Source organism: Guillardia theta (genome assembly GCF_000315625.1).
Source record: "Guillardia theta CCMP2712 unplaced genomic scaffold GUITHscaffold_36, whole genome shotgun sequence".
NCBI lineage: Eukaryota > Cryptophyceae > Pyrenomonadales > Geminigeraceae > Guillardia > Guillardia theta.
The window spans coordinates 334,204-358,351 of NW_005434638.1; the positions used below are offsets into that span (position 1 = coordinate 334,204).

At 57.7% G+C, this 24,148-nt stretch overlaps 5 protein-coding genes across 5 annotated transcripts; 3 read left to right on the forward strand and 2 right to left on the reverse strand.

Moving 5' to 3' along the window:
- Positions 1 to 2,499: 2,499 nt before the first annotated feature.
- On the reverse strand, positions 2,500 to 3,820 carry GUITHDRAFT_71516 (hypothetical protein; the record flags this gene model as incomplete). Its single annotated transcript, XM_005832160.1, has 3 exons — positions 2,500 to 3,250; positions 3,297 to 3,398; positions 3,606 to 3,820. Coding segments are annotated over 3 exons (1,068 nt in total), but the record flags the coding sequence as incomplete, so codon positions are not given.
- Positions 3,821 to 5,808: 1,988 nt separating this feature from the next.
- On the forward strand, positions 5,809 to 7,253 carry GUITHDRAFT_157876 (translation initiation factor 2B, delta subunit; the record flags this gene model as incomplete). Its single annotated transcript, XM_005832161.1, has 6 exons — positions 5,809 to 6,405; positions 6,451 to 6,552; positions 6,599 to 6,736; positions 6,874 to 6,939; positions 7,041 to 7,133; positions 7,182 to 7,253. The coding sequence occupies 6 exons, from the start codon at positions 5,809 to 5,811 to the stop codon at positions 7,251 to 7,253; spliced, it is 1,068 nt and encodes a 355-aa protein (XP_005832218.1).
- Positions 7,254 to 8,011: 758 nt separating this feature from the next.
- Positions 8,012 to 21,640, forward strand: GUITHDRAFT_157877 (hypothetical protein; the record flags this gene model as incomplete). The annotated part of the gene is made up of 12 exons (XM_005832162.1): positions 8,012 to 8,479; positions 8,635 to 8,707; positions 8,767 to 9,293; positions 9,345 to 10,046; positions 10,195 to 11,417; positions 11,527 to 15,199; positions 15,541 to 15,544; positions 15,765 to 15,892; positions 16,118 to 16,231; positions 16,436 to 16,612; positions 16,763 to 19,741; positions 19,796 to 21,640. The coding sequence occupies 12 exons, from the start codon at positions 8,012 to 8,014 to the stop codon at positions 21,638 to 21,640; spliced, it is 11,913 nt and encodes a 3,970-aa protein (XP_005832219.1).
- A 691-nt stretch (positions 21,641 to 22,331) lies between these two features.
- GUITHDRAFT_71548 (hypothetical protein) lies at positions 22,332 to 22,896 on the forward strand (the record flags this gene model as incomplete). The annotated part of the gene is made up of 3 exons (XM_005832163.1): positions 22,332 to 22,448; positions 22,496 to 22,651; positions 22,699 to 22,896. 3 exons carry the CDS (start codon positions 22,332 to 22,334, stop codon positions 22,894 to 22,896), a joined length of 471 nt encoding a protein of 156 aa, XP_005832220.1.
- A 285-nt stretch (positions 22,897 to 23,181) lies between these two features.
- On the reverse strand, positions 23,182 to 23,930 carry GUITHDRAFT_108881 (hypothetical protein; the record flags this gene model as incomplete). The annotated part of the gene is made up of 4 exons (XM_005832164.1): positions 23,182 to 23,444; positions 23,601 to 23,677; positions 23,723 to 23,821; positions 23,869 to 23,930. 4 exons carry the CDS (start codon positions 23,928 to 23,930, stop codon positions 23,182 to 23,184), a joined length of 501 nt encoding a protein of 166 aa, XP_005832221.1.
- Positions 23,931 to 24,148: the final 218 nt, after the last annotated feature.

The following is a 24,148-nucleotide window of genomic DNA, read 5'->3' on the forward strand; positions in this document are numbered from 1 at the left end:
CTGTGAGGGAGGGAGGGAGGGAGGGATGGATGGATGGATGGATGGATGGATGGATGGAGGCTGTTCAGCTCTGGTGTGTCGTGTAGGATTTTATCTTGTAACGGGTACGAAGAAAGTTGCCCCCATCCTGATGTTCTCTTGCTCGATCCAAGACACGTTCCTCCTATCGTTCACACCCGCCCCCTCCCCTCCTTTCCTTGCGCTCCCATGGGTTTCTCTCAGTCCAGATGAAATTTGTTTCTGGGTAGCAGCAGCAGAGGGAGAAGAAGACGAAGACGAAGAAGAAGAAGCCTTAGTGGTTGACGGCATTGGCACGAATGGTCTTAAGAGACGGACAGCAACGTCATTTTCTGTTGAGATTGGAATAGTCAGTGAGGGAATGCAGAGGAACGAGTTGAAGAGAAGGAACCAGATAGGGGATAGAGGAAGAGGAAGGGATAGGGAACAAAGACGAGGAAGAGGAAGATTGTGAGGGAGGGGGGGAAGATCAAGGGAGGGAGGGGAAGTATGGAAGCAGCTGGCTCACCAACTCTCAGGGCGAGATCCATCGGCGTTTCTCCATCCTTGGTTGTTCGGTTGACGTCTGCGTTCGCCTGCAGCGAAGTTTGAGAGAGATGCGGGGAGGAGGGAGGAAGGGAGGCAGTCAGGGAGGGAGGGCAGGCAGGCAGGCAGGCAGGCAGGTAGCTTACCTGGGTTAATGATCGTATGATGAACTCAAGCTTCTTTTCCCATTCCTTGTCCTCTGCTCTATCACTTCAGCTCCCTGGAGTATCCAACAACCCCAAACGTCCTCTCACCACATCCTGACGTTCGTAGACCCTCAGCACCGTCCACGCCCTGGCCCGAGACCTTCTCTAGCTCATTAGCCCTCTTATCATTCTCTTTCTCTCCTTCCTTCCCGCCCTCTCCCCCCTCATTCCTTTCTGGTCGCGCCATGGCGGCAAAGTGGAGGGCCTGGGTCAAGCTCAGTCATGTCAAGGCAGCAGTTCAGCTCGTCACCGTCCATCCCTGCACATCTTGGTCGTCGACAGAGATCAGCAGGCGCTCTCTCAGCTCGATCAGCTGGGAGAGGATGGCCGAGTACTCGCCCTCCTTCCCGTTCGAGCTCAGGTAGTTCTCTACCACCAGGGAGAGCACAGGGCACCAGCTGTTTCCCAGGCGCCGCTGCCGGGCAAGCTGCGGCTGCTTCCTGTTCCGCTCCCCTCCCTCGTGCAGCCCGGCTCCGTGCTCGAGGAGCAGCCGCATGACGCCTGGGTGGCCCATGGAGGCAGCGTAGGAGAGAGGCGTCCTGCCCCAGCGATCCTTCAGATTGACTTCAACTCCTCTGCTCAGAAGCGCTGCAGTCACTTCCTCTTGCCCGTGGAAGGAAGCATGATGTAGCAAGCTCCACTTGCTCAAGTCCCTGGCGTTCACGATCGACCGAGTCTCCTGCCCCGTGGCCGTCGCCTCCCCTGCGTCCAGCAGCTCAGACAGGATCTCTGCATGTCCTCCAGCTGCCGCAAGGTGAGCAGCGTTCAGGTGGGCGCCGTTGACGAGGGAGAGGGAGGCTCCCGCAGAGAGGAGGAGGCGGACGATAGGGAGGTTACCTCGGGCTACAGCCCGCATGAGGGGGGAGGAGCCCTTGTTGAATCGGGTGATCGCTCCGTCGGGGCTCGCGCACAGGGACAGGAGGGAGGAGACAACTTCCTCTTGATTTCCTCCCACCGCCAGCTCCAGGGCAGCAGCCTCGCGCTTGAGGACGTCAGCTCTAACTGACATCTCGTCCTCCATCCTCGCCAGCATCTCCTCTGCTCCTTCCAGCCCCCCGCTGTCCTCCTCCACCCCGTGCCACTGCAGCAGGGAGCGCTTGCTCTGCGTGTTGAGGGTCGGGGAGTTGATGAAAGTCCACTGAAGGAAGAGGGCGAACTCCCGCAGCCTTGGCTTCCTGTGGAGGCCGCAAAGGCGAACTCTAGAGCGATCAGCAGGCGTGCTGAGGGAGGAGCTGGTTCCAACCAGCCTGGCGAACTCGACGCCGCTCAATCCCTGCTCCAACATCCCCAGCATTCTCACAGCTGAGACTGAGTTCCCTCCCATCTCGAAGAAGTTGGTCATCGGGCCCAGCGGCCCCTCCAGCTGCAGCACCTGACTCCAGATTTCCGAAACCAGCTCCTCCAGCTCGGTCCGCAGACTCTCCTCCCCTGCTTGTTGCCCTGCTTCCGTCCCGCTGGATTTTGCACCCTGCGCGGAGAGTGGGGGAGGAGGAGGGAGAGAGTTTCGATCTACTTTACCGTTAGAAGAGAGGGGCAAGCCTCCCTCCAGGAGGACGAACTGAGAAGGAACGTGGTACTGCGGCATGTACTTGAGGCAGAGCAGGCGGAGGCATACCTCCCCGCCGTGCTCCATCATCCTCCTCGCCGCCTCCCCTCTCTTCTCCCTCACGCTCAGGTACGCGACTAGCCGCTCGCTGCTCTCAGAGCCGACTTTCACCACCACCACCCCTTCCACGAAGGAGCAGCGGCTAATCACCGACTCGATCTCCTGCAGCTCGATCCGGAACCCCCTCAGCTTCACCTGGAAGTCTATCCTCCCCAGCACCTCAAGCTCGAGGTCCGAGTTCTTACCCCCTCCCCCTCTCCTCCTCCACCGCCCGACGTCTCCTGTGCGGAACCATCGGACTTGCTGATCATCCTCGAAGAACTTGGAACGGGTGAGCTCATCTCGCCTCAGGTACCCACATGCTACTTGTACTCCACCTACCAAGATCTCCCCCTCGACGGCTCCTCCTTCCCCTTCATCCCCTTCCACCTTGACCAGCACGTCCTTGAAGGGTCGGCCCACAACCTTGAACTCATCCTCTTCCCTCCCATCGCACACGTGCCATGTCTGATAAACCGTCGCCTCCGTCACCCCGTACGTGTTGATCAGACGCAAGGCTCTGGACCACTTGGCTACGATGCTCGCAGTCAGCGCCGCCCCCCCCAGGGCCAGCACCCTCAGGTGGGGAAGGTCAGCAGCAGACACCGAGCCATCCAGCAGGCCCCACAGAGCTGGGGTAGTGCAGACATGGGTCACTCTACCCTGCACAAGCACGTCCAAGAGGCTGGTGGTGAGCGACGCGCGGGGGGCGATGCAGAGCAGAGCAGCTTGAGCGAGGGTCGAGAAGATGTCGCCAAGGGAAGGGTCCCACGTGATAGCAGCAGCCAGCAGCACGCGGGAGTTAGAGTCGATCTCGTGAGCAAGAGCTTTGCTCTGCATGTAGGCCAAGAGGCCCCTGCCCTCACCGTCGTCAGCTCATTCAACCTCCCCCGCCGTCTCACCTGTGCTCGCAGACCACTCCCTTGGGCTCCCCCGTCGTACCAGACGTGTAGATGATGTGGCTTCTCAAGTGACTTACCTCCATGTCGTCTCCATCCACACAGCTCTCCCGTCCAGTCTCAGCTCGCTGCTTCCCATCGGCATTTAGGAACTCCCGCAGGCCATCGCAACCTCCATCAACAGAGCCCTCCAGCACGTCCTCGACAACGACTAGCACGAGGGCTCGGGATGTTTTACCTCCTTCCTTCTTGGCGGAGGCTTCAACACGCTCACAGCTCTCGGCGATCACGAACACGTCCATCCCCTCCGACACGAGCTTGTTTCGGATCACTCGGCACGCTGCTCTCAGGACGAGAGCCACGCGCGCCGAAGAGTCTCGGAGGATGTAGGCGATGCGAGCATCAGGCCACGTGGGATCGATGGGTACGAAGACAGAACGGCACTTGAGCACTGCTAGCTCGCTCATCACGATCTCCGGCCCCTCGTCCACCAGGATCGCCACATGCTGCTGGGCGGCCTCCGGCATATCCCAGCAGGACCTCACCAGCTCCAGCACTTCCCCCAGCAGCGAGGAGAGGACGTAACTATAGCGATTGACTTGAGCGTACGTAATGATGTGTCCCTCCTGATGACCGTCTCCTGACAGCCAAAGTATTGCTGCCTTGCTAGGGTTCAGCTCGGCCACTCGCTCCACAACCTGGTGAACCAGGACCTCGGAGCATTCCGGACCTCCCATGCCGTTTGGGCGTCGAGAGGAGTCCAACGGAGCAGCAGAGGTGGTGGTGGTGGTGGGGTATTCTGATCGCTCGCTCCTCCTACTGTCCTCCTACTGTCCTCCTACTGTCTTCCTATCCTCCCACTGCCCTCCTACTCTTCTCTCCCCTCCTCCTACTCTTCTCTCCCCTCCTCCTCCTCCTCCTCCTCCCCTGTCTGGTTGCCTGGGCAGTCCCTAGCGGGATTTGTCGCACATGCCCGACAACCGCAAACTTTGAAACTTTGAAACTTTGAGGCCCTTGAAACTCCGAGAGTTTTGAGTCGCACCATGTTTCTTTCCGCCAGGGGTACTAATCATGTATTATTTGATATGTGTAGTTCGGAAGATCATGAAATTGTTCAATAATATTTGAAAATTTTATGAAATTTATGAGCCCTGTTGGAGAACAAACATCCAAAATTAGATCAGTTAACATGGTCGTCGTGGCATCTCGTGATGGCAGAGAGCGAAAGCACCGGGAGCATGCAGGGGGGGAGGCAGAGGGAGGGAGGACAAGGTTCTGGAGCATGTACAGGGAAGAGAGATGGCGACAGGCTGAGTACGAGTTGAGCCATCAAGGTTGTGTGGAGGAGGTGCAGAGGGTTTGAAGGAGTCATACGTCACAACAGGCTGGGTTTGATATGCGGGATTCGCATGTAGGATTTGATTGGAGGAGTTGAGGAACCTAGTATGTCTCCATCTAGAGAGAGAAACCAAGACGATCAAACATCACTTTCCCGCTTCTTCTTCCATCCATGTGTGTGATCGCAAGTATGCAGTGTGATGATGTTGTCACAAAGAACTTTGGGGCTGGAACATACCATTGTTCCTTGCACCTCAAGAAAGCTGGAGCAGCAGTATTATAAATCAATGTATGAGACTGTGATGCGAAGAAATCACACTCGAGGAGAGGGATAGTTTGAAATTACATCGGGATGCTGCTGCAGCGCTTTCTGTCTATGTTGTACTGAACAGCACTGTGCAGCCTGGATCTCTGCTGCAAGAGTTTGAATATGGCGGTATGCTGCATTTATTCATTTCTACCCTCCATAGCCTCACTTTTACTCCTCAGGCGCCCGGCTCAGACATTCAGAGCATCGCCGACATGCTGGACAAACAAGGCAGCCAAGTTCAGACGCTCCGAGTCTCCTTTGCTGAGAACGCCGACCCGTCCCAGGTGCTAGGCGGCGGTTCTTCTCCTCCTGTCGCTGAGGCTCGTCACAGGCCGAAACGCTGAGCAAGGCTGAAAGAAAGGCGCTGTGGGAGGCGCAAAACGCGCAGAAGGCGGGTGAGAAGCAGAAGCTGAGCAAGGCGGAGCGGAGAGAGATCCAGGAGAAGCAGAGAGCCGCCAAGGCCGGAACGGAAGAGCCCGAGGTCTGACAACGTGTGACTAGTCGTTTGACGCGCTCATGGAGTTGTGCGGCAACCAGCAGGCAGCGGCGGCTCCGAAGCAGAAGGATCCAGCGAGCAAACCAGCCAAGAGTGAGAATCAAACCCCCAACGTCCAACCAGCCAAGTCAGCCCAGCCGGTGAGGGACGCGATGGAGAGGCTGGGGGGTCTGCTGATCGTCTGACTTTTCTGTTCCCAGGGAGATGCAGCCTCGGGCAACGCGCCCGGCAAGGGAAGTGCAGGGACTAGGCTGCAGCATGATGACCCCAAGGCAAGCTCCTGTCCTGCCGTCCTGTGCTGGTGTGGCTGATCCTTTGCGCCTCAGGCCATGGCGAAAGCGAAGAGAAACCAGGCGCTTCACAGGACTGAGATGCAGAAGAAGGTCCCCTGGTTCTCGCATCTCCCTCAGTACGAGAGGGAGGCTTCGTTGTCGGCACAGCTCGCCGAGAGGACGGACAACGACATCCATCCTGAAGTGCTGAAGCTCGGTCTGAAGTTGGCTGACTGGTTGATTGTCGGAGGAAACGCCCGCACGGAGGCCATGTTGAAGGCCTTCAGCAAGGTAATCATGGACTACAACCCTCCCAAGGACCACGAGACAGGAGCCGACATGAGCCGCCATCTGGACACAAGGCTGAAGCCCATGATCTCGTACCTGGTTGCCTGCCGACCGCTCTGCATCGGCATGGGCAACGCGATCAGATGGTTGAAGGGAAAGATTGCGCACCTTCCCCCGACTCTCTCACTGGATGACGCAAAACAGCACCTTCATGAGCAGATGGAAGGATATGTCACTGAGAAGATTGTGTTTGCTGACAGAATCATCTCAAAGCATGCTGCCGCTAAGATCAACAACAACGACGTGATCCTCGTCTACGCGCGGTCCATGGCAGTCGAGGCGGCGATTCTTCGGGCACACAAGGAGGGGACAACCTTCAGGGTGATTGTCGTCGACTCACGTCCGAAGGTGAGGACGCTCTGTAGCTGCTGCCTCGACTGACTGTCGTGAAAGATGGAGGGGAAGCAGCTGCTGGACAGAGTCAGTGCTGCTGGGGTCGCTTGCACTTACATCATGATCAATTCTCTCAGCTTCGTGATGAAGGAAGTGACCAAGGTCAGTTGCGATGAAGCTCGTCCAGCAGACTGACGTTGCGCTCCAGGTGTTCCTTGGCGCATCTGCCATGCTCGCCAACGGCAACGTGATCTCGCGCGTCGGAACGGCGTCTGTCGCGATGATGGCGAGGCAGTACAAGGTCCCCGTCCTGGTGTGCTGTGAGACGTACAAGTTCTCGGAGAAGGTGAGGAGGGGGGAGGGGGGGGGGGGGACGAGGGCGGGAGGGAGAGGGAAGAACGAGAATGAGAAGACAACGGGGGGGAGGAGATAAGCATGACTAAGGGGAGGTGATGATGTCAGGAGGAGCTGACTGACGTTCAGGTGATGTTGGACTCTATCTGCAACAATGAGCTCGGAGATCCTGACGAGTTGGTTGCGTCCAACAACGTGAGTCCTTCCTCCACCTCCCTCCTCCTCCTGCTTCCTTCCTCCACCTCCCTCCTCCATCCTCCCTCCTCCCTCCTCCCTCCCCTGAAGGCTGCCGGCAGACGCTGGCCGACTGGAGGGACGTCAAGGACATGAAGCTCCTCAACCTGGTGTACGACCTGACCCCTGCCGAGTCGTTGACGCTAGTGATCACGGTGACGGATCCCTGCTGTGATGCCCTCCGGTATCTGATTGGCTTGCAGGAGCTGGGATATCTACCGCCGTCTTCAGTACCCGTTGTCATCCGTGAATACCGCAAAGAAGTCACACTCTAGCCTTAACTCTCTCTAAAAGTGCTCAAAGTGCCTTGGTAAATCCTCCTCCCAGTTCGTTGACCTCGCTAGAAATACCATACATTTGAGTAGCTCTGGGAATAGGGCCCGAGAAACTCTCACCACCAAATCAGTTGTCTCCTCCCGCACCCAGTCGTCCTCCTCTCCTCTCTACCCCTTTCTCCTCCTCTTTCTCTCCTCCTGCTATCTCTCACTCTCCTCCTGCTCTCTCCTGCTCTCTCTCTCTCCCTCCTACTCTCTCCTCCTCTCCTCTCTAGCTTGCTTCGTAACCTGCCTGTACTAGTTCTCGATTACCTCTAGCTACCTCAAGCTCGTCACTGTTGGTTTCCCGTTTCAATTCAGGGGGTGGGGGTGAAAATTAACCGGGTATATCCCCCTTTTCAACCAGACTATTCATGGGTGGAGAATGAAAAAATAGTCGTTGGGGTAGGGTGGAGGCTTGTCAACACCAGGCAACGGCTTATGGCGGAGGCTTCGTGGAAGAGAGGGAGGAGGGAGGAGGAGGAGAAGTGAGATAGCAGAGCAGCAGAAGGTGCAGGAGAGAAGAAGGACAGGGAAGGGAGACAACACCATCGAGTATAGGAGGAGAAGTCGTCACGTTGTCGAACGACAACTGACCAAGGAAGGTCTGTCGGTGGTTGGAACAAGGTATTAGAGTTTAACAAGTCTAAGAGCACTCACTAGTAGCTCATAGCTTCTCCCCCTCAGTCTGCATGCATCAGTAAGTCCAGCCAGCGACCATGGCTCCCAACTTTCATCCAGACGAGAGGTCTTATCAGTTCGCCAAGTGGACGACGGAAGAATGCCTTGAAGTCGGCATTGACTGGACAGACCCAGAGTCCCTGATCAACAAGAGGTCAATCCCAGTTACCTACTTCCTTGAGTACCCCGTGATCCCCAACATCAACCTCAAGAAACAAGCGGAGGATGAAGGAGTAGAGGGCTGCTGCGTCGACTACGACATCGAAGGCAGCGGGGTATGGGTACCTTGCCTGGTGCTCTCGGCGGCCAAGCTGTTCACTGTCATAGTTGCGGGATACAACCATCCCACTCAAGTGCCTCGTCATCGCGTCCTCCTGCTCGACGAGAATCCTCGACTCTTTGCCAGAAGTCTGCACAAGGCGCTGAGGGAGCGGGAGCGAGCGGAGACGTTCTTGCGATACAACATCTACGCCGAGAATATGCCGACGTCAGACCTGCCTCCGATGGTGTGAACTTTCTCTGTCTCTCTGTCTCTCTCGCCCCTGCTGCCTCTCTCCCAGCCCACAAAGTCCCTCCCTCCCTCCCTCCCTCCCTCCCTCCCTCCCTCCCTCCCTCCTCTTCTGTCTGAAAGCCCCCTCCTAAAACTTATATGCTCTGTCAGACGCCATGGGAAATCTCCCGCATCACCAGCTCCGCGCTGAACTCAAAGACGCTTGCAAAGTTTGGAGAAGGAGGTAAGGGCAAGAGGCAGCTGTTCGTACATAATCACCTGCGTCCCTAACTTCCCCGGCAGGGATGACAAGCATGCTGCTGGACGAGGTCAGGACTGATCATGAGCTGACTCTAAATCAGATCGTCCTCAAGTCCGTCCTGCAAGACAAGAAGGACCAGAAGGATTTCTCCCTCCTCGACCTGACCTGCCTGGACATCAACACGCCCAAGGCACCGGCCCCGCAGACTGGAACCATCGTGGTGGAGCCGTACAGCTTCGCAAACGCGTTGAGAGAGTTCCAGGAGAAGACCCTGCTCTCGTTCAAGGAGGTCGTGCACGCCCTGTGCAACGTGCGATCGGAGTGCAGCAAGGTGTTGGAGCTGCAGCTGCTGGTCACTGAGTTCAAGTCCAGCGTTAGCCTCACCGAGTTCAAGCGCATCCAGACCGACACGGTCAAGTATGTCGTGCAGACCCTCAAGCGGAACTGGATCGACGGGATCCGCATCGGCATCTCGACGCAGCTGGACGGGCTCAAGAACGAGCTGGACCTGGAGGTCAACGACAAGAAGAAGTTCGAAGAGAGCCCCCTCCCCATCCTTCTGCGCCAGGTGAGCGAAGCCTGCTGGAATCGTGCTTGGGTAGACTGACGTTGTGAGCAGGTGAGGTATGTCATGGAGCAGAGCCTTCGAGTGCTGGTGGAAGAGAGCGCCTCTGCCTACACCAAGTTCCTCTCGGATCTGACGGACATGGACGTGCAAGTACTGTCCACCGACTCCGTGACCATCAGGCACAACCAGCAGGAAGAGCACCTGCGGGAGAGAGACCCGTTCTTCCTCGTCGAGCTCAAGTTCGAGGACGGGATGTTCGTCTACACCACCAGCCCAGCTGACTTTGAGCGAGAGCCAGTCGATCTCTTCATCGAAGCCCTTGTTGCAGTCTCCGACATCCCCCGCGCCGACTCCTACGTCCTCAAGAAGCTCTTCCTTGGTCGACTCATGTGTCTCTACTCGATCGGGCCCGAGGAAGACCAGATGGTGAGGAGGATCGAGCTGATGAGGGAGCAGCTGCACAAGGTCTGCAGTCCCCTCACTGAGTACCTCCGGCTGTACGACGAGTACCTCGAGTTCCTCAACATGGACCTGAGCGAGTACGTTCGCTCGCACGAGGAGAAGGGTTTGTCGCTGCAGGAGGACAAGGACGAGGTCAGACGACTCAATGACGAGAAGGCTCGGATTACAGAGAGCATCCCTCCCTCCATCAGGATCGGTATCTTCCAGGTGGACTGTCAGAACGTCAAGCAGCAGCTGCAGACCAAGTTCGACCTGCTCGTCAGAATGATTCTTTCCCTCATTGCGCAGAAGGTAAACCAATCATCCCAGTGTTACTCTCTCTTCCTCCTCCTCCTCCTCCTCCTCCTCTCTCTTCCTCCCGAAAACTCTTTTCTCCCATTGTCTTCCTCTTCGTCTCATGACTGTAAACGTTCTTCTTGCACTGACTTGTGCGGTGGAGGCGTCGGAGCTGAGCAAGAACATCGGCTCCAAGTTCACTGACATCCACAAGAAGTTGCTCCTGCATCCGGAGAGCGTCGAGCAGATCGTTGAGATGGAGGAGTACATCAAAGAGATCCCTAAAAAGACGGCAGAGATCCACATGGTTCTAGTCGACATGCTCTCACAGTTCGAAGTCCTCGAGAACTTCTCCTTCCAGCTCAGTGACGAGCAGTTCAGCGACAAGTGGTCGGCGTACGCCTGGCCAAAGACGCTGGAGCAGACGATCGGCGACGCCAGCCAGAAGATGGAGGAGAAGAGAGATGCGTTCAAGAACGAGCAGATCGCTGAGCAGGAGGCGTTCGTGGACAAGCTCGACCAGATGGAGGCGATCATCGAGACCTACCACCAACACAACTCCCTCAGTAACATCGATACCATCGCCCCTGACGTCCGGGCCAAGGCGCAGACTCTCAAGGAGTACACGGAGTTGTCCAAGGTCTTCAATCAGCGAGAAGTCCTCTTCGGCCTCGAGCCGACCAACTACGAGCGGGTGCACAGGATGGGCAAACAGTTCGAGCCCTACACGCAGCTGTGGATCTCAACGGACGACTGGAGGACGTGGAAGCAGTCGTGGCTGGTGGACGACTTCACCTCCCTGCAGCCCGAGACCATGGACCAGGAGATCCAGGAGACCTGGAGAAACCTGCTCAAGGCCAGCAAGGCTCTTGCCGACTACCCCGAGTGTCAGAATATCGCTGACGAGATCCGGGCTGACATCGACGAGTTCAAGCCGCTCATGCCCGTCATCGCCTCCCTGCGCAACCCCGGGCTCAAGGATCGTCACTGGGAGCAGATGTCAGCAGAGCTGGGATTCGAGCTGAAGCTGGGAAAGACGCTGAAGAACCTGCAGGACGTGATCGCCCTCGACCTGCATGCCCAGCAGGAGAAGATCGTCAAGATCTGCGAGACGGCGGCCAAGGAGTACTCGATCGAGGCGGCGCTCAACAAGATGCAGAACGAGTGGGAGCATGTGGAGTTCGAGATCATGCCGTACCGCGAGACCGGCTCCTTCGTGCTCAAGGGGTCGGACGATATCCAGCAGATGCTTGATGACAACATCGTCATGGCGCAGGCCATGAGCTTCTCCCCCTTCAAGAAGCCTCACGCCGAGAGGCTCGAAGCCTGGGCCCAGAAGCTCAACATGATGTCGGAGATTCTAGAGCAGTGGCTCAACTGCCAGAGGTCCGCTATTTGCTCTTCCTCCTTCTTCCTCCTTCCTCCTTCCTCCTTCCTCCTTCCTCCTTCCTCCTTCCTCCTTCCTCCTCTGACAGAGCTTGACCTCTGGTGGCAGGAATTGGATGTACCTAGAGCCAATCTTCAGCTCTGACGACATCATGAAGCAGCTGCCGTCGGAGGGTCAGAAGTTCAAGGCCTGCGACCGGCAGTGGAGAAAGTACATGAAGATGGCAGCCGATGACCCCAACGCCCTTCGCTTCACCGACACGCCTGACCTCCTCGGGATTTTCATGCAGGCCTACCTCACGCTCGAGCAGGTACAGAAGGGTCTGTCGGACTACCTCGAGACCAAAAGGCAGGCGTTCGCTCGCTTCTACTTCCTCAGCAATGAGGAGCTGCTCGAGATCCTGTCACAGACTAAAGACCCGCGGGCAGTCCAGCCACACCTGCGCAAGTGCTTCGAGGCCGTGGACCGAGTCACGTTCGAGGAGGACCTGGCCATGACGTCCATGTGGTCGGGGGAGGGAGAGAACGTCGTGTGGGACGGGAAGGTGTACCCTGAGGGGAACGTGGAGTTCTGGCTGACCGACGTCGAGAGGATGATGCGCATGTCCATCAACACGCAGGTAGGATACTCGGTGGAGGACTATGCCAAGGAGAGCCGCCCGGTGTGGGTCCTCAAGTGGCCGGGCCAGATCATCCTGGCGTGCGACCAGATCTACTGGACGAGGGAGACGGAGGAGGCGATCAAGAAGCTACAGCTGAAGGAGTACCACGAGCAGTGCCATCAGCAGCTCCTGGACGTGACGAAGCTCGTCAGGACTGATCTGAGCAAGATGCAGAGGGTCTCCCTCGGCGCCCTCGTGACCCTCGATGTCCATGGCAGAGACGTCGTGGAGAACCTGCACAAGGTTGGCGTCCAGTCCACCAGAGACTTCGAGTGGTCCGCCCAGCTGAGGTACTACTGGGAGAAGAGCTCGGAGGGATTCAGCGGCGACTTTGGGAGCTTCGTGGTGCAGGTGGAGAACAGGTTCCGCTACGGCTGCGAGTACCTGGGGAACAGCATGAGGCTCGTCGTCACTCCCCTCACCGACAGGATCTACCTCACCCTTACCGGGGCCCTCGGCATGGCACTCGGCGGGGCTCCGGCAGGGCCAGCAGGGACCGGGAAGACGGAGACGACCAAGGACCTCGCCAAGGCGCTGGCGAAGCAGTGCATCGTGTTCAACTGCCAGGAGGGGATGGACTACATCATGGTGGGGAAGTTCTTCAAGGGGCTGGCCATGTCCGGGGCATGGGCCTGCTTCGACGAGTTCAACAGGATCAACATCGAAGTGCTCTCCGTCATCGCCCAGCAGCTGCTCACCATCAACCAGGCCATCGTCAACAAGCTGGAGCGGTTCGTGTTCGAGGGGGTGGAGATCTCGCTGAACCCGGAGAACGCTTCCTTCATCACCATGAACCCGGGCTACGCGGGGAGGACCGAGCTGCCCGACAACCTCAAGGTTCTCTTCCGCCCAGTCGCCTGCATGGTCCCCAACTACGCTCTCATCGGGGAGATCCGCCTCTTCTCCTTCGGCTTCCAGGACCCGAGGAACCTGGCGGAGAAGATGGTGAATTGCTTCAAGCTCTCTTCAGAGCAGCTCTCCTCCCAGGACCACTATGACTTCGGCATGCGAGCAGTCAACACTGTCATCTCCGCCGCCGGGCTCAACAAACGCAGCCAGCCGGACGCAGACGAGGGCATCCTTATGCTCCGCGCGCTCAAGGACTCGAACCTGCCCAAGTTCCTGACGGACGATATCGTGCTCTTCAGCGGTATCATCTCGGATCTCTTCCCCGGCGTGAAGCTGCCGGATCCCGACTACGGCTCGTTGATGGAGCAGATGAAGTTGACTACAGCTGAGATGGGCCTGCAGTGTGTTCCTAACTTCATGACCAAGGCAATCCAGTTCTACGACGTCACCGTCCTCCGCCACGGACTCATGACTGTCGGGCCCACCGGAGGAGGAAAGACTTGCTGCAAGAACATGCTGGCCAAGGCACTGACGATGCTCAAGAAGAATCAGGACGAGTACTACGAGGTCAGGCAGCTGATCATGAACCCCAAGTCCATCACCATGGGTCAGCTCTACGGCAGCTTCGACGAGGCTACTCACGAGTGGTCGGACGGCATCCTATGCAAGCTCTTCAGGGAGGCCGTCTACGACACCAGCGAGAAGCAGAAGTGGGTTGTCTTCGACGGGCCGGTTGACGCGCTCTGGATCGAGTCGATGAACACCGTGCTCGACGAGAACAAGAAGCTGTGCCTGGTCAGCGGGGAGATCATCACCATGACGTCATGGATGAGGATGGTGTTCGAGGTCGAGGACCTCTCCGTAGCCTCCCCCGCTACCGTCAGCCGCGTCGGCATCATCTACGTTGAGCCCAGCTCGTCCGTCGGCACTGCCGCCATGGTGACCTCCTGGCTCCAGACCCTCCCCGAGGCCGTCAGGCCGATGGAGAAGCAGCTCAAGACCCTGTTCGACCAGATGCTGGACGAGGCGCTGGACTTCCATCGAAGGAACCTGAGCAGCTTCGTCAAGACGGTCGAGCCCAACCTGTGGCGTTCGGTGCTCAACGTGCTCGACGGCTTCCTCAAGGAGTACAACGTGATGGAGGGGCAGGCGGTGGACCCTGAGAGGCTGGAAGCTCTCAAGACCAACATCGAGCCGATCTTCCTCTTCTCCATCATCTGGGGCATCGGAGGGGCCCTGGACGCGCCGAGCAAGCTCAAGTTTGACCAGTGGATGAGGGGAAAGAAGAACTTCCCAGCCAAGAAGACCGTCTTCGACTACGCCTACGACACCCAGCAGTGCAAGTGGAAGGGATGGATGGAGACTATTGAGCAGGCTCCCATAGACCCCAGGAAGTCCTTCTCCGAGCTCATCGTTCAGACCCCCGAGTCCGTCAGCTACGCGTTCATGATCGAGCACATCTGCTCTCAGATGAAGCACGTCCTCTGCATCGGCCCCACGGGCACCGGCAAGACGCTGGTGGTAAAGCAGAAGCTGATGAAGGGGATGGACCCTTCGGTCTACAGCCCCATCTTCGTCACCTTCTCCGCTCAGACCACCGCCAACCAGACGCAGGACATCTTGGACGGCAAGTTTGACAAGCGGAGGAAGGGAGTGTTCGGCCCTCCCGCAGGGAAGAAGTTCACCATCTTTGTCGACGATACCAACATGCCTCTGAGGGAGCAGTACTTCGCCCAGCCCCCCATCGAGCTCCTGCGGCAGTGGATGGACCATGGCGGCTGGTATGACAGGAAGACTCATCAGTTCTGCCAGATCATCGACGTCATGTTCGTAGGAGCCATGGGTCCCCCGGGAGGCGGGCGCCAACCCGTGACCAACAGGTTCCTCAGGCACTTCAACCATGTTTCCTTCCCCGACATGAACGACGACAGTTTGCGTCTTATCTTCCGAACCATCTTTGCTGCCCACCTGGAGACCTTCTTTCCGCCCAAAATGAAGGCCCTCCTGGACCCGATCTGCGAGGCTTCGCTCGACCTCTACAACAACTGCCTCAAGTCGCTGCTGCCCACCCCCGCCAAGTCGCACTACACCTTCAACCTGAGGGACCTGGCCAAGATTTTTCAGGGGATCATGATGGCAGATAGCAAGAAGATCGGGGAGGACGAGGGGATGGTTATCCGCCTTTGGGTCCATGAGTGCACTCGTATCCTCAGGGATCGCCTGACCGACACCCCGGACAGAGAATGGTTCGACGACCTCGTCGTTGACTTGGTCAGCCTCTCCTGCTCCGCCCCCTCCTCCCCCCTTTCTATCTAAATTCTCCTCCTTCCTCATCATTGCTTTCTTTCTCCTCCCCTCCTCCTCCATCCCCCCACCCACCACCACCTCCTCCTCCTCCTCCTGTCTCCACCCCAGTTCCTCTTGCTCGTCCTCTTGCTCTTCTCCTCCCTCCCCCGCATCTAGATTCTCTTTCTACATCTCCCTCTCCCTCCACCATTGCTCCATTCTTCGGAGATCTTCTACTTGCCGTCCTCTCCTCTCCTCTACTTGTCGTGTCTCGTCGGTCTCTGCTCACCGTCTCCTTCCACAGGTCAAGACGACATTCACAAAAGATTGGTCGAAAATCAGAGTATGCGAGCGCTGCATCTGGGGTGAGACGACTTTGTCCTATCCTATCCTGTCCTGTCCTGTCCTGTCCTGTCCTGTCCTGTCCTGTCCTGTCCTGTCCTGTCCTGTCCTGTCCTGTCCTGTCCTGTCCTGTCCTTGTTGCTTTGCCCTCCCCTGCTTATTTCCGTCTCCTCTCCATTGCTTGCGTCTGCTCACTTCTTCCCTGCAGGAGACTACATGGTTCCTGGAGCTGATCCAAGGATGTACGTCGAAGTTCAGGACCTCGCGCTGCTGAGGAGAACGATGGAAGGATATCTGGAAGAGTTCAACGTGTTGACCAACAAGCCCATGAAGCTGGTGAGAAGGATGGGAACTTGACTGAAATTATTCTCTCCTCTTCCGGGAATTTGACGGAAAAATTATCTCTATCTCAGTCGTATTTCATCATCATCATCATCATCATCTCCTCCTCCTCCTCCTCCTCCTCCTCCTCCTCCTCCTCCTCCTCCTTCTATTACTCCCTCTACACCTCCTCGTCTCTCGCACATGTTGTCTTTAGCTCTCTTCCTCACATAAGTACAGGTTCTCTTTCTCGATGCCATCGAGCACGTGTCAAGGATCTCAAGGATTCTTCGTCAGCCTCGCAGCAACGCTCTGCTGTTGGGAGTGGGAGGAAGCGGCAGGCAGAGCTTAACTGTAAGAGAGGATCATGACGACGATACTCTTGCCCTTGCCCTTGCCCTTGCCCTTGCCCTTGCCCTTGCCCTTGCCCTTGCCCTTGCCCTTGCCCTTGCCCTTGCCCTTGCCCTTGCCCTTGCCCTTGCCCTCGCTCTCGCTCTCGCTCTCGCTCTCGCTCTCGCTCTCGCTCTCGCTCTCGCTGGTTCTCACGGTGTTCTCCAGCGAGTCGCAGCCTTCTGCGCGAGCATGGACTGCACTCAGATCGAGATCGCCAAGGGCTACGGGAAGAACGAGTGGAGGGAGGACATCAAGAAGATTTTGCTAAGGGCTGGAAAGGACGGAAAGCCAACGGTCTTCCTCTTCACAGACACTCAGATAGTGATGGAATCATTCTTAGAGGTACCTCTTGCTCCTCCTCCTCCTCCTCCTCCTCCTCCTCCTCCTCCTCCTCTGTTCCTCTCCTCCTCCTTGACCCCCTAGTCCTTCCTCTCCTCCTCTCCTCCTCCTCCCTTCTACATCCCTCCTCGCCTGTTCTCATCCCTCCCTCAGGACCTCAACAACATCCTCAACTCAGGAGAAGTCCCCAACATCTTCGACATGGCGGATCAGGATCAGATCATGATGTCCATCCGATCCATCTGCCAGGCCGAAGGCATTCCCCTCACGAAGCAGAACATGTACGAAAGGTTCTTAGTCCGCATACAGGCCAACCTCCACCTCGTCCTCGCCTTCTCGCCCGTCGGCAACTCCTTCAGGAACAGACTGCGGCAGTTCCCCAGCCTCGTCACCTGCTGCACCATCGACTGGTTCACCGAGTGGCCGGCGGAGGCGCTGCGGGGAGTCGCGAGCGAATCGTTTGCGGAGATCGAGTTCCCGTCGCAGGAGGTCAAGGATGGGATCATATCCATCTGCCGGGACATTCACCAGGGGGTCGAGGAGGCGTCGCATCGATACGCGGAGGAGATGAGGAGATACAACTATGTTACTCCCAGCTCCTACCTGGAGCTCCTGACCACCTTCAAGAAGGTGCTGAAGGAGAAGAGGGAGGAGATCGGGACGGCGAAGAGGAGGCTCTCGGTCGGGCTGGACAAGTTGATATCGACGGAGAAGGACGTCGAGACGATGAAGCAGGACCTGATTGAGCTCCGTCCCATCCTGGAGAAGACGACGCAGGAAACCGAAGAGCTCATGGTCACGATCGAGAAGGACAAGATCAGTGCTGCGGAGACCAAGGCCGTGGTGGAGGTGGAGGAGGCAGCGGCTGCCAAGAAAGCGGCCGAGTGCAAGGAGATCAAAGACTCGGCTGAGGCCGGGCTGGCGGAGGCTCTGCCAGCCCTCGACGAGGCGGTGGCGGTCCTGAAGAACCTGAAGCTCTCGGACATCAGCGAGGTCGCCAAGTACTCGAACCCTCCCGCCCTCGTCAAGCTCGTCCTCGAGTCCCTCTGCATTATGTTCCAGATCGCTCCTGCCAAGGTCGGAGAGGCAGGCAAGAAGGTCGACGACTACTGGCCTCCTGGCAAGAAGCTGCTGGGAGACGCCAAGGGCCTTCTGGACAGCATGTTTGACTACGACAAGGATCACATACCGGACAAGGTGATTAAGAGAATCGAGCCGTTCATGGTCAACCCGGACTTCGAGCCCAACAAGATCTCCAGCGTCTCCAAGGCCTGCACTGCCATGTGCCAGTGGACCCGCGCCATGTACACCTACCACGAGGTTGCGCTGCAGGTGGAACCCAAAAGAATCGCGCTGGCCAAAGCGGAGGAGGAGCTGAAGATCGTAGAGGGGAAGCTACACGTGCTGCAGGCACAGCTGAAGGAGGTGATGGACCGCCTGGCCCACCTGGACGAGAAGTTCCAGGAGTCGATGCACAAGAAGGAGGAGCTAGCAAACAAGGCGGAGGACTGCCGGGTCAAGATGGACAGAGCAGATCGCCTGCTCGGGGGCCTCGGGGGGGAGAAGGTTCGCTGGTCGGAGACTGTGGTGAAGTTTTCCCACATGATGGACAACGTCATCGGGGACGTGGTGGTGGCTGCCGGGGGCATCGCGTACCTGGGCGCGTTCGTTGCCTCGTACAGGGAGGAGCAGGAGAAGTTCTGGTCGGAAAAGCTCAAGGAGTACGGCATCCAGCTGACAGCAGGAGCCGGAGTGCGCAGCACGCTCGCCGATCCCGTGCAGATCCGAGCATGGAACATCAGCGGGCTGCCGACCGACGTGTCGTCCATCGAGAACGCCATCATCCTCAGCAAGTCTCGCCGCTGGTCGCTGATGATCGACCCGCAAGGGCAGGCGAACAAGTGGATCAAGAACATGCAGAAGGGCAAGGGCCTGGAGGTCATCAAGCTCTCCGAGAAGGAGTTCCTCCGCACCCTCACCAACGCCGTGCGCTTTGGCAAACCCGTGCTGCTGGAGAATGTCGGGGAGGAGCTGGATCCCTCCCTGGAGCCCATCCTGGCGAAGCAGATCTTCATGCTCGGGGGTGTGGAGATGATCAAGATAGGAGATGAGACGCTGGAGTACAACCCGGACTTTTCCTTCTTCATCACCAGCAAGCTCCCCAACCCTCACTACTCCCCTGAGACCTGCGTCAAGGTCACCCTCCTCAACTTCACCGTCAACCAGTCCGGGCTCGAGGATCAGATTCTCGGCATCGTGGTGGGGAAGGAGCGCCCCGACCTTCAGGAAGCGAAGAACCAGCTCGTGATCTCCATGGCGGAGATGCGGAAGACGCAGAAGGAGCTGGAGGACAAGATCCTAAAGCTGCTCGCGGAGTCTGAGGGCGACATCCTAGCAGACGAGAACCTGATCGTGATCCTGGGGGAGGCCAAGGTGACATCAGACGAGATCGCAGTGAAGGTGGCGGAGGCGGAGAAGACTGAGAAGGAGATCGACGAGACGAGGGGCAAGTACCGGCCGACGGCCTTCCGAGGCTCCATCCTCTTCTTCTGTGTGGCGGATCTTGCGGCGGTTGACTCCATGTACCAGTACTCCCTCCAGTGGTTCCTCCAGCTGTTCGAGTCCGGCCTTGAGAACTCCCCGCCAGCAGAGGAGATTGCTGAGAGGTGCAGGAACGTCAACGAGTTCTTCACCTTCTCACTCTACAAGAACATCTGCCGCGGGCTGTTCGAGAAGGACAAGCTCCTCTTCTCCTTCATCCTCTGCATGAAGATCATGCAAGGCGACAACCGCATCGACGCCGCCGAGCTGAGGTTCTTGCTGGCAGGGGCCACCAGCAACGAGCCGCACATCGCGAACCCAGCCAAGGAGTGGCTGGTGGACAGCTCCTGGAACGACATCTCAGGCTTGTCAAAGTTGTCAAAGTTCCCGGAGTTTGACGTTGAGTTCTCGTCCCGGGTGTCCGAGTGGAAGGCTTTCTTCGACTCCAACACGTGCTATAAGGACCCTCTCCCCGGCCAGTGGGACTCCTCCCTCTCCACCTTCCAGAAGCTCCTCGTGCTCCGTTGCCTGAGGCAGGACAAGATACAGGACGCCATCATGGGGTTCGTCACGGAAGAGATGGGAGAGAAGGTAAGGCTTGCTGCTTCTTCTTCCTCGCGCTGACTTGCTTCCGCCCTCCTCCAGTTCATTGAGCCTCCTCCCTTCAACCTTCCCCTCGCCTTCGACGACTCTCTTTCCACCGTCCCGTTGATCTTCATCCTCTCCACAGGGGCAGACCCGACCATGGCGCTCCTCTCTTTCGCACAGAGCAAGGGCTTTAGCGAGCGCCTCGAGTCGATCTCCCTGGGACAGGGCCAGGGCCCCATAGCCGAGAAGAAGCTCGCGGCCTCGACCAAGAGCGGCTCCTGGCTCCTCCTACAGAACTGCCACCTGGCGGTCAGCTGGATGCCGAGGATGGAAGCGATAGTCGACGGCTTTGACCCCAACTCTCTGCACCCTGACTTCCGGCTCTGGCTCACTGCCATGCCCTCCCCCCAGTTCCCCGTGGCTGTGCTTCAGAACGCGGTCAAGATGACGTTGGAGCCGCCCAAGGGGCTCAAGGCGAACATGATGGGCTCGTTTCAGAACTTCAGCGACGAGTTCTTCGAATCCTGCCAGAAGCCGGACGTGTTCAAGAAGCTCGTCTTCTCCCTCTGCTGGTTCCATGCTGTGATGCAGGAGCGCAGGAAGTTCGGACCCCTCGGCTGGAACATCTCCTACGACTTCTCCAACTCGGACCGAGACATCTGCCTCGGCCAGCTCCAGATCTTCCTCGACAAGTACGAGGAGATCCCCTTCAAGGTCATCTTTCAGCTCTCCGGCGACGTCAACTACGGCGGCAGGGTGACCGACGACTGGGACCGCAGGACCATGAACACGCTCCTCGCCGGCTACATCTGCCCAGCTGCCCTCCAGGACGGCTACCAGTTCTCAGCTGACCCCAGCTACTGCCAACCCCAGGCCTCCTCCTTTTCCGACTACCTCGAGTGTCTCCAGTCCTGGCCCCTCCAACCGAGCCCGGAGGCCTTCGGCCTGCACGAGAACGCCGACATCACTTGCGCGCAGAACGAGGTCCGAGCGCTCTTCGAGAACGTCCTCGCGCTGCAGCCCAGGGTCTCCTCGGGGAGTGGGATGAGCAGGGACGAGACGATAGACATGATCGCTGAGAACATGCTGAACAAGCTCCCCAGCCCCTGGCTGCTGCTCGACGTGCAGAAGCAGTACCCGGTCATGTACGAGGAGTCGATGAACACGGTGCTACAGCAGGAGTGCATACGCTACAACAACCTGCTGGTGACCATGAAGGCGACGCTCTCCGACGTCAGGAAGGCGCTCAAGGGCCTCGTGGTGATGTCTGCCGAGCTCGACGCGCTGGCTACCTCCCTGTTCAACAACCAGGTCCCTGGCGCATGGGAGTCGAAGGCGTACCCGAGCATGAAGCCTCTCGCGCTCTGGCAGGAGGACCTTCACAAGCGATGTTCCTTCATCCAGCTGTGGATCGACGAGGGGATCCCCGTCACCTTCTGGATCAGCGGCTTCTTCTTCCCCCAGGCCTTTCTGACGGCCATCTTGCAGAACTTTGCGAGGAAGCAGCAGATCGGTATCGACACCATCAGCCTGGACTTCGTCAACCAGACGGTGGAGCACACCAGCATCTCCACGAAGCCTGAGAACGGCGCCGTCGTGTGGGGACTCTTCCTGGAGGGATGCAGGTGGGACATCTCTCAGAACAGTCTCATCGAGTCTAGACCAAAGGAGCTTTTCACCAGCTACGTTCCCATCCTCCTCCTGCCCATCCAGCATCGTCCGAAGCCGAATCCTGCGACGACGCTCATGTGCCCCTGCTACAAGATCCTGACGAGGAAAGGCGTCCTGTCAACCACCGGGCACTCGACAAACTTCGTGACGACCATCGAGGTCCCTACCAACACAGCACCCGAGCACTGGGTGAAGAGAGGAGTCGCATTGTTCCTTGCTCTTGCTTACTAGCATGCGTGAGGGTACTGTACGGCTACTTGCTGCTGCTGCTGCTGCTGCTGCTTCCTCCCTTCTCATCCTCTTCCTCTCTCCTCGAGCATTTCTTGTTTCATACTCAGTTTGTTCTACAAGGACCCTACCCCCTAAGGGATCTCACACTACCCCCATTCTGGTAAATCGGTGAAAGTAAATTCGTAGTATCCCACCAGTATAGACATAGTACCCCACCCCACCCTTCCCCTGTATAATAAGTTTGGCGCCAGCAGTGTGAGGGGCTCATGCGCGGGTAGGGAGGAGAGGAGAGGAGAGGAGAGGAGAGGAGAGGAGAGGAGAGGAGAGGAGAGGAACAGAGATAGAGAGGACAGAGATAGAGCAGGACAGAGAGACTTCACGAGTAGACAAGAAGAGACAATAGTGAGAAGAAATACAGAGAGTGCAGACAAGTTGAACAGGACGGATAGCAGAAGGGAGGGGAAAGATTGAAGACATAAAGCACATCATAGGGAGTAGACTTCGGAGTGAGCTGAGAGCGGAAGATCGGTCCAGCAAGAGCCTTTGGAGAAGTTGAAACCAGCCATCATCCTTGATCGAGACGAGACTAGCAGAGGCAAACAACTCTTTCCACCATCCTCCTGATTCAGGTATGAGATTTCCGTGCCTTGCCCACTACAGGAACTGATTGGGCTCCACCAACTACGACAGAATGAGCAGCCTGGAAGAATTGAAGGATGCGCTAAGGGACACTCTGGCAGCACGAGGGACACTGGGCGATATCCAAGCAAGAATCAGAGCCGAGATCTTCAATGCACTCGAAGAATCTGTTCGTGTGCTACTGACCTCCCCATGGATGTGACTTGAGACTCGCAGGAGGAGGCGAAACCCGCTCTCTCGCACGAGAACCTCATCATCAACGAGCTGATCAGGGAGTACCTGGAGTACAACCACTACAAGCACACCCTGTCGGTGCTCGTCCCCGAGACTGGGCAGCCGATCGAGAAGATCAACAGGACGTTCTTAGTGCAGGTGCATAACTTTCAGATCTTATCTCAAGAGTGCTGACTGCAGGCTAGGAATTGGGAATGCGGGAAGACTCAAACTCAAGGCAGTTGCCAGTCCTCTACAACATTCTGGCGAGGTTGAAGCAGGAGAAAGGAGGGTTCAGAGCGTCTGCCCTCCCCGACTCCGCATCGATCAAGCCGTCCTCCTCTCACAGCTCTGGTGCGCTGGAGATCTCCGCACGGAGCAGAGAAGGCGGGAGTGCGAGGTAAGAGAGGGCAGAGGAGAAGTAGATGTTGATGTTGATGTTGATGTTGATGTTAATGTTGGGGCAGACAAGCTCTCACGTCGATGGCCAAGAGCTCGGAGTCAAGTGTAAGGGTGAGCACGGGAGACGTGAGGTCCCTTCATGACCCTCCTCCTCTCTACATGTAGGAAGGAGAGGAGACTTGAGTCAGGGGAGGGGATAAGATCAGGGGTTAGTGCCATTGCGACATGTCGCTTTTAAAGATGTTATTTACAGCTATGTGACGACGGTGCTGGCTGCGACCTCAGCATCACTCCGTCTTGATCGTCTTGGCCTTGTCCTTGTCTCTCCCCAGCCTCGACTGCAGCCCCTCGAACCTCTCCTTGAGCACCCTAGACCTCTCCGAACGCTTTGGGACGTGGCTGGTCTCGAAAATGTTCTTGGTCTTGGGGGAGATCTCCAGGTCTTGAAGTGGGGAAGGAGCATCAGGGATCGTCATTGTGAGAAGGACGACGAAGATCCACAGGATCGCGTACTTGAACAAGCAGGAGACTGTGGCTAGCCCGTAGTAGTCTGCCGCCAGTCACATCAGGGAGGGGGGAGGGGTGGAAGTGGTGACCAGGAAGGGGAGGGAAGGACGAGCAGGAGCAGGAGCAGGAGCAGGAGCAGGAGCAGGAGCAGGAGCAGGAGCAGGAGCAGGAGCAGGAGCAGGAGCAGGAGCGGGGCAACCTGAATTAGAAGCAAAGTAGGAGATGTTCGACTTGATCCATTCATCAGGGGTGTGCCATACCTGACACTGGACAGAACTGAGCACGAGTCAAACACGAGAAGGCTGGGGAAGGTGCGCAGACCAGCAGACCAGCAGCAGGTCCCTGTAGTGCATGCCAGCCATGCCGAAGACCCATCCCTCTGTCACGTGTCGAAGGAACAAGCAGAAGCCTTGAGACAACCTAGGACAGCATCAGCGCTGCTGGTACGAGGAGCGGCACTCGCTCACAGCACAAAGATGGCCAGGTAGCAACTCAGCTCATACAAGATGCTCCTCGTGAACTCGAACATGCTCTTATCGCGCAGCCGCCAGGTGCGGGCAGGAGTGCGACGAGGACAAGCGCGGGGTGGGGGGGGCGACGAGAGTGCGGCAGAAGGGAGTGAGAGCAATGAGAAGGTGAGGACGAGGGGGAGGAGGAGGAGGAGGAGGAGGATCGGGAGGAGGAGGAGGAGGAGGAGGATCGGGAGGAGGAGGAGGAGGAGGAGGAGCAGCAGCAGCAGCAGCACAA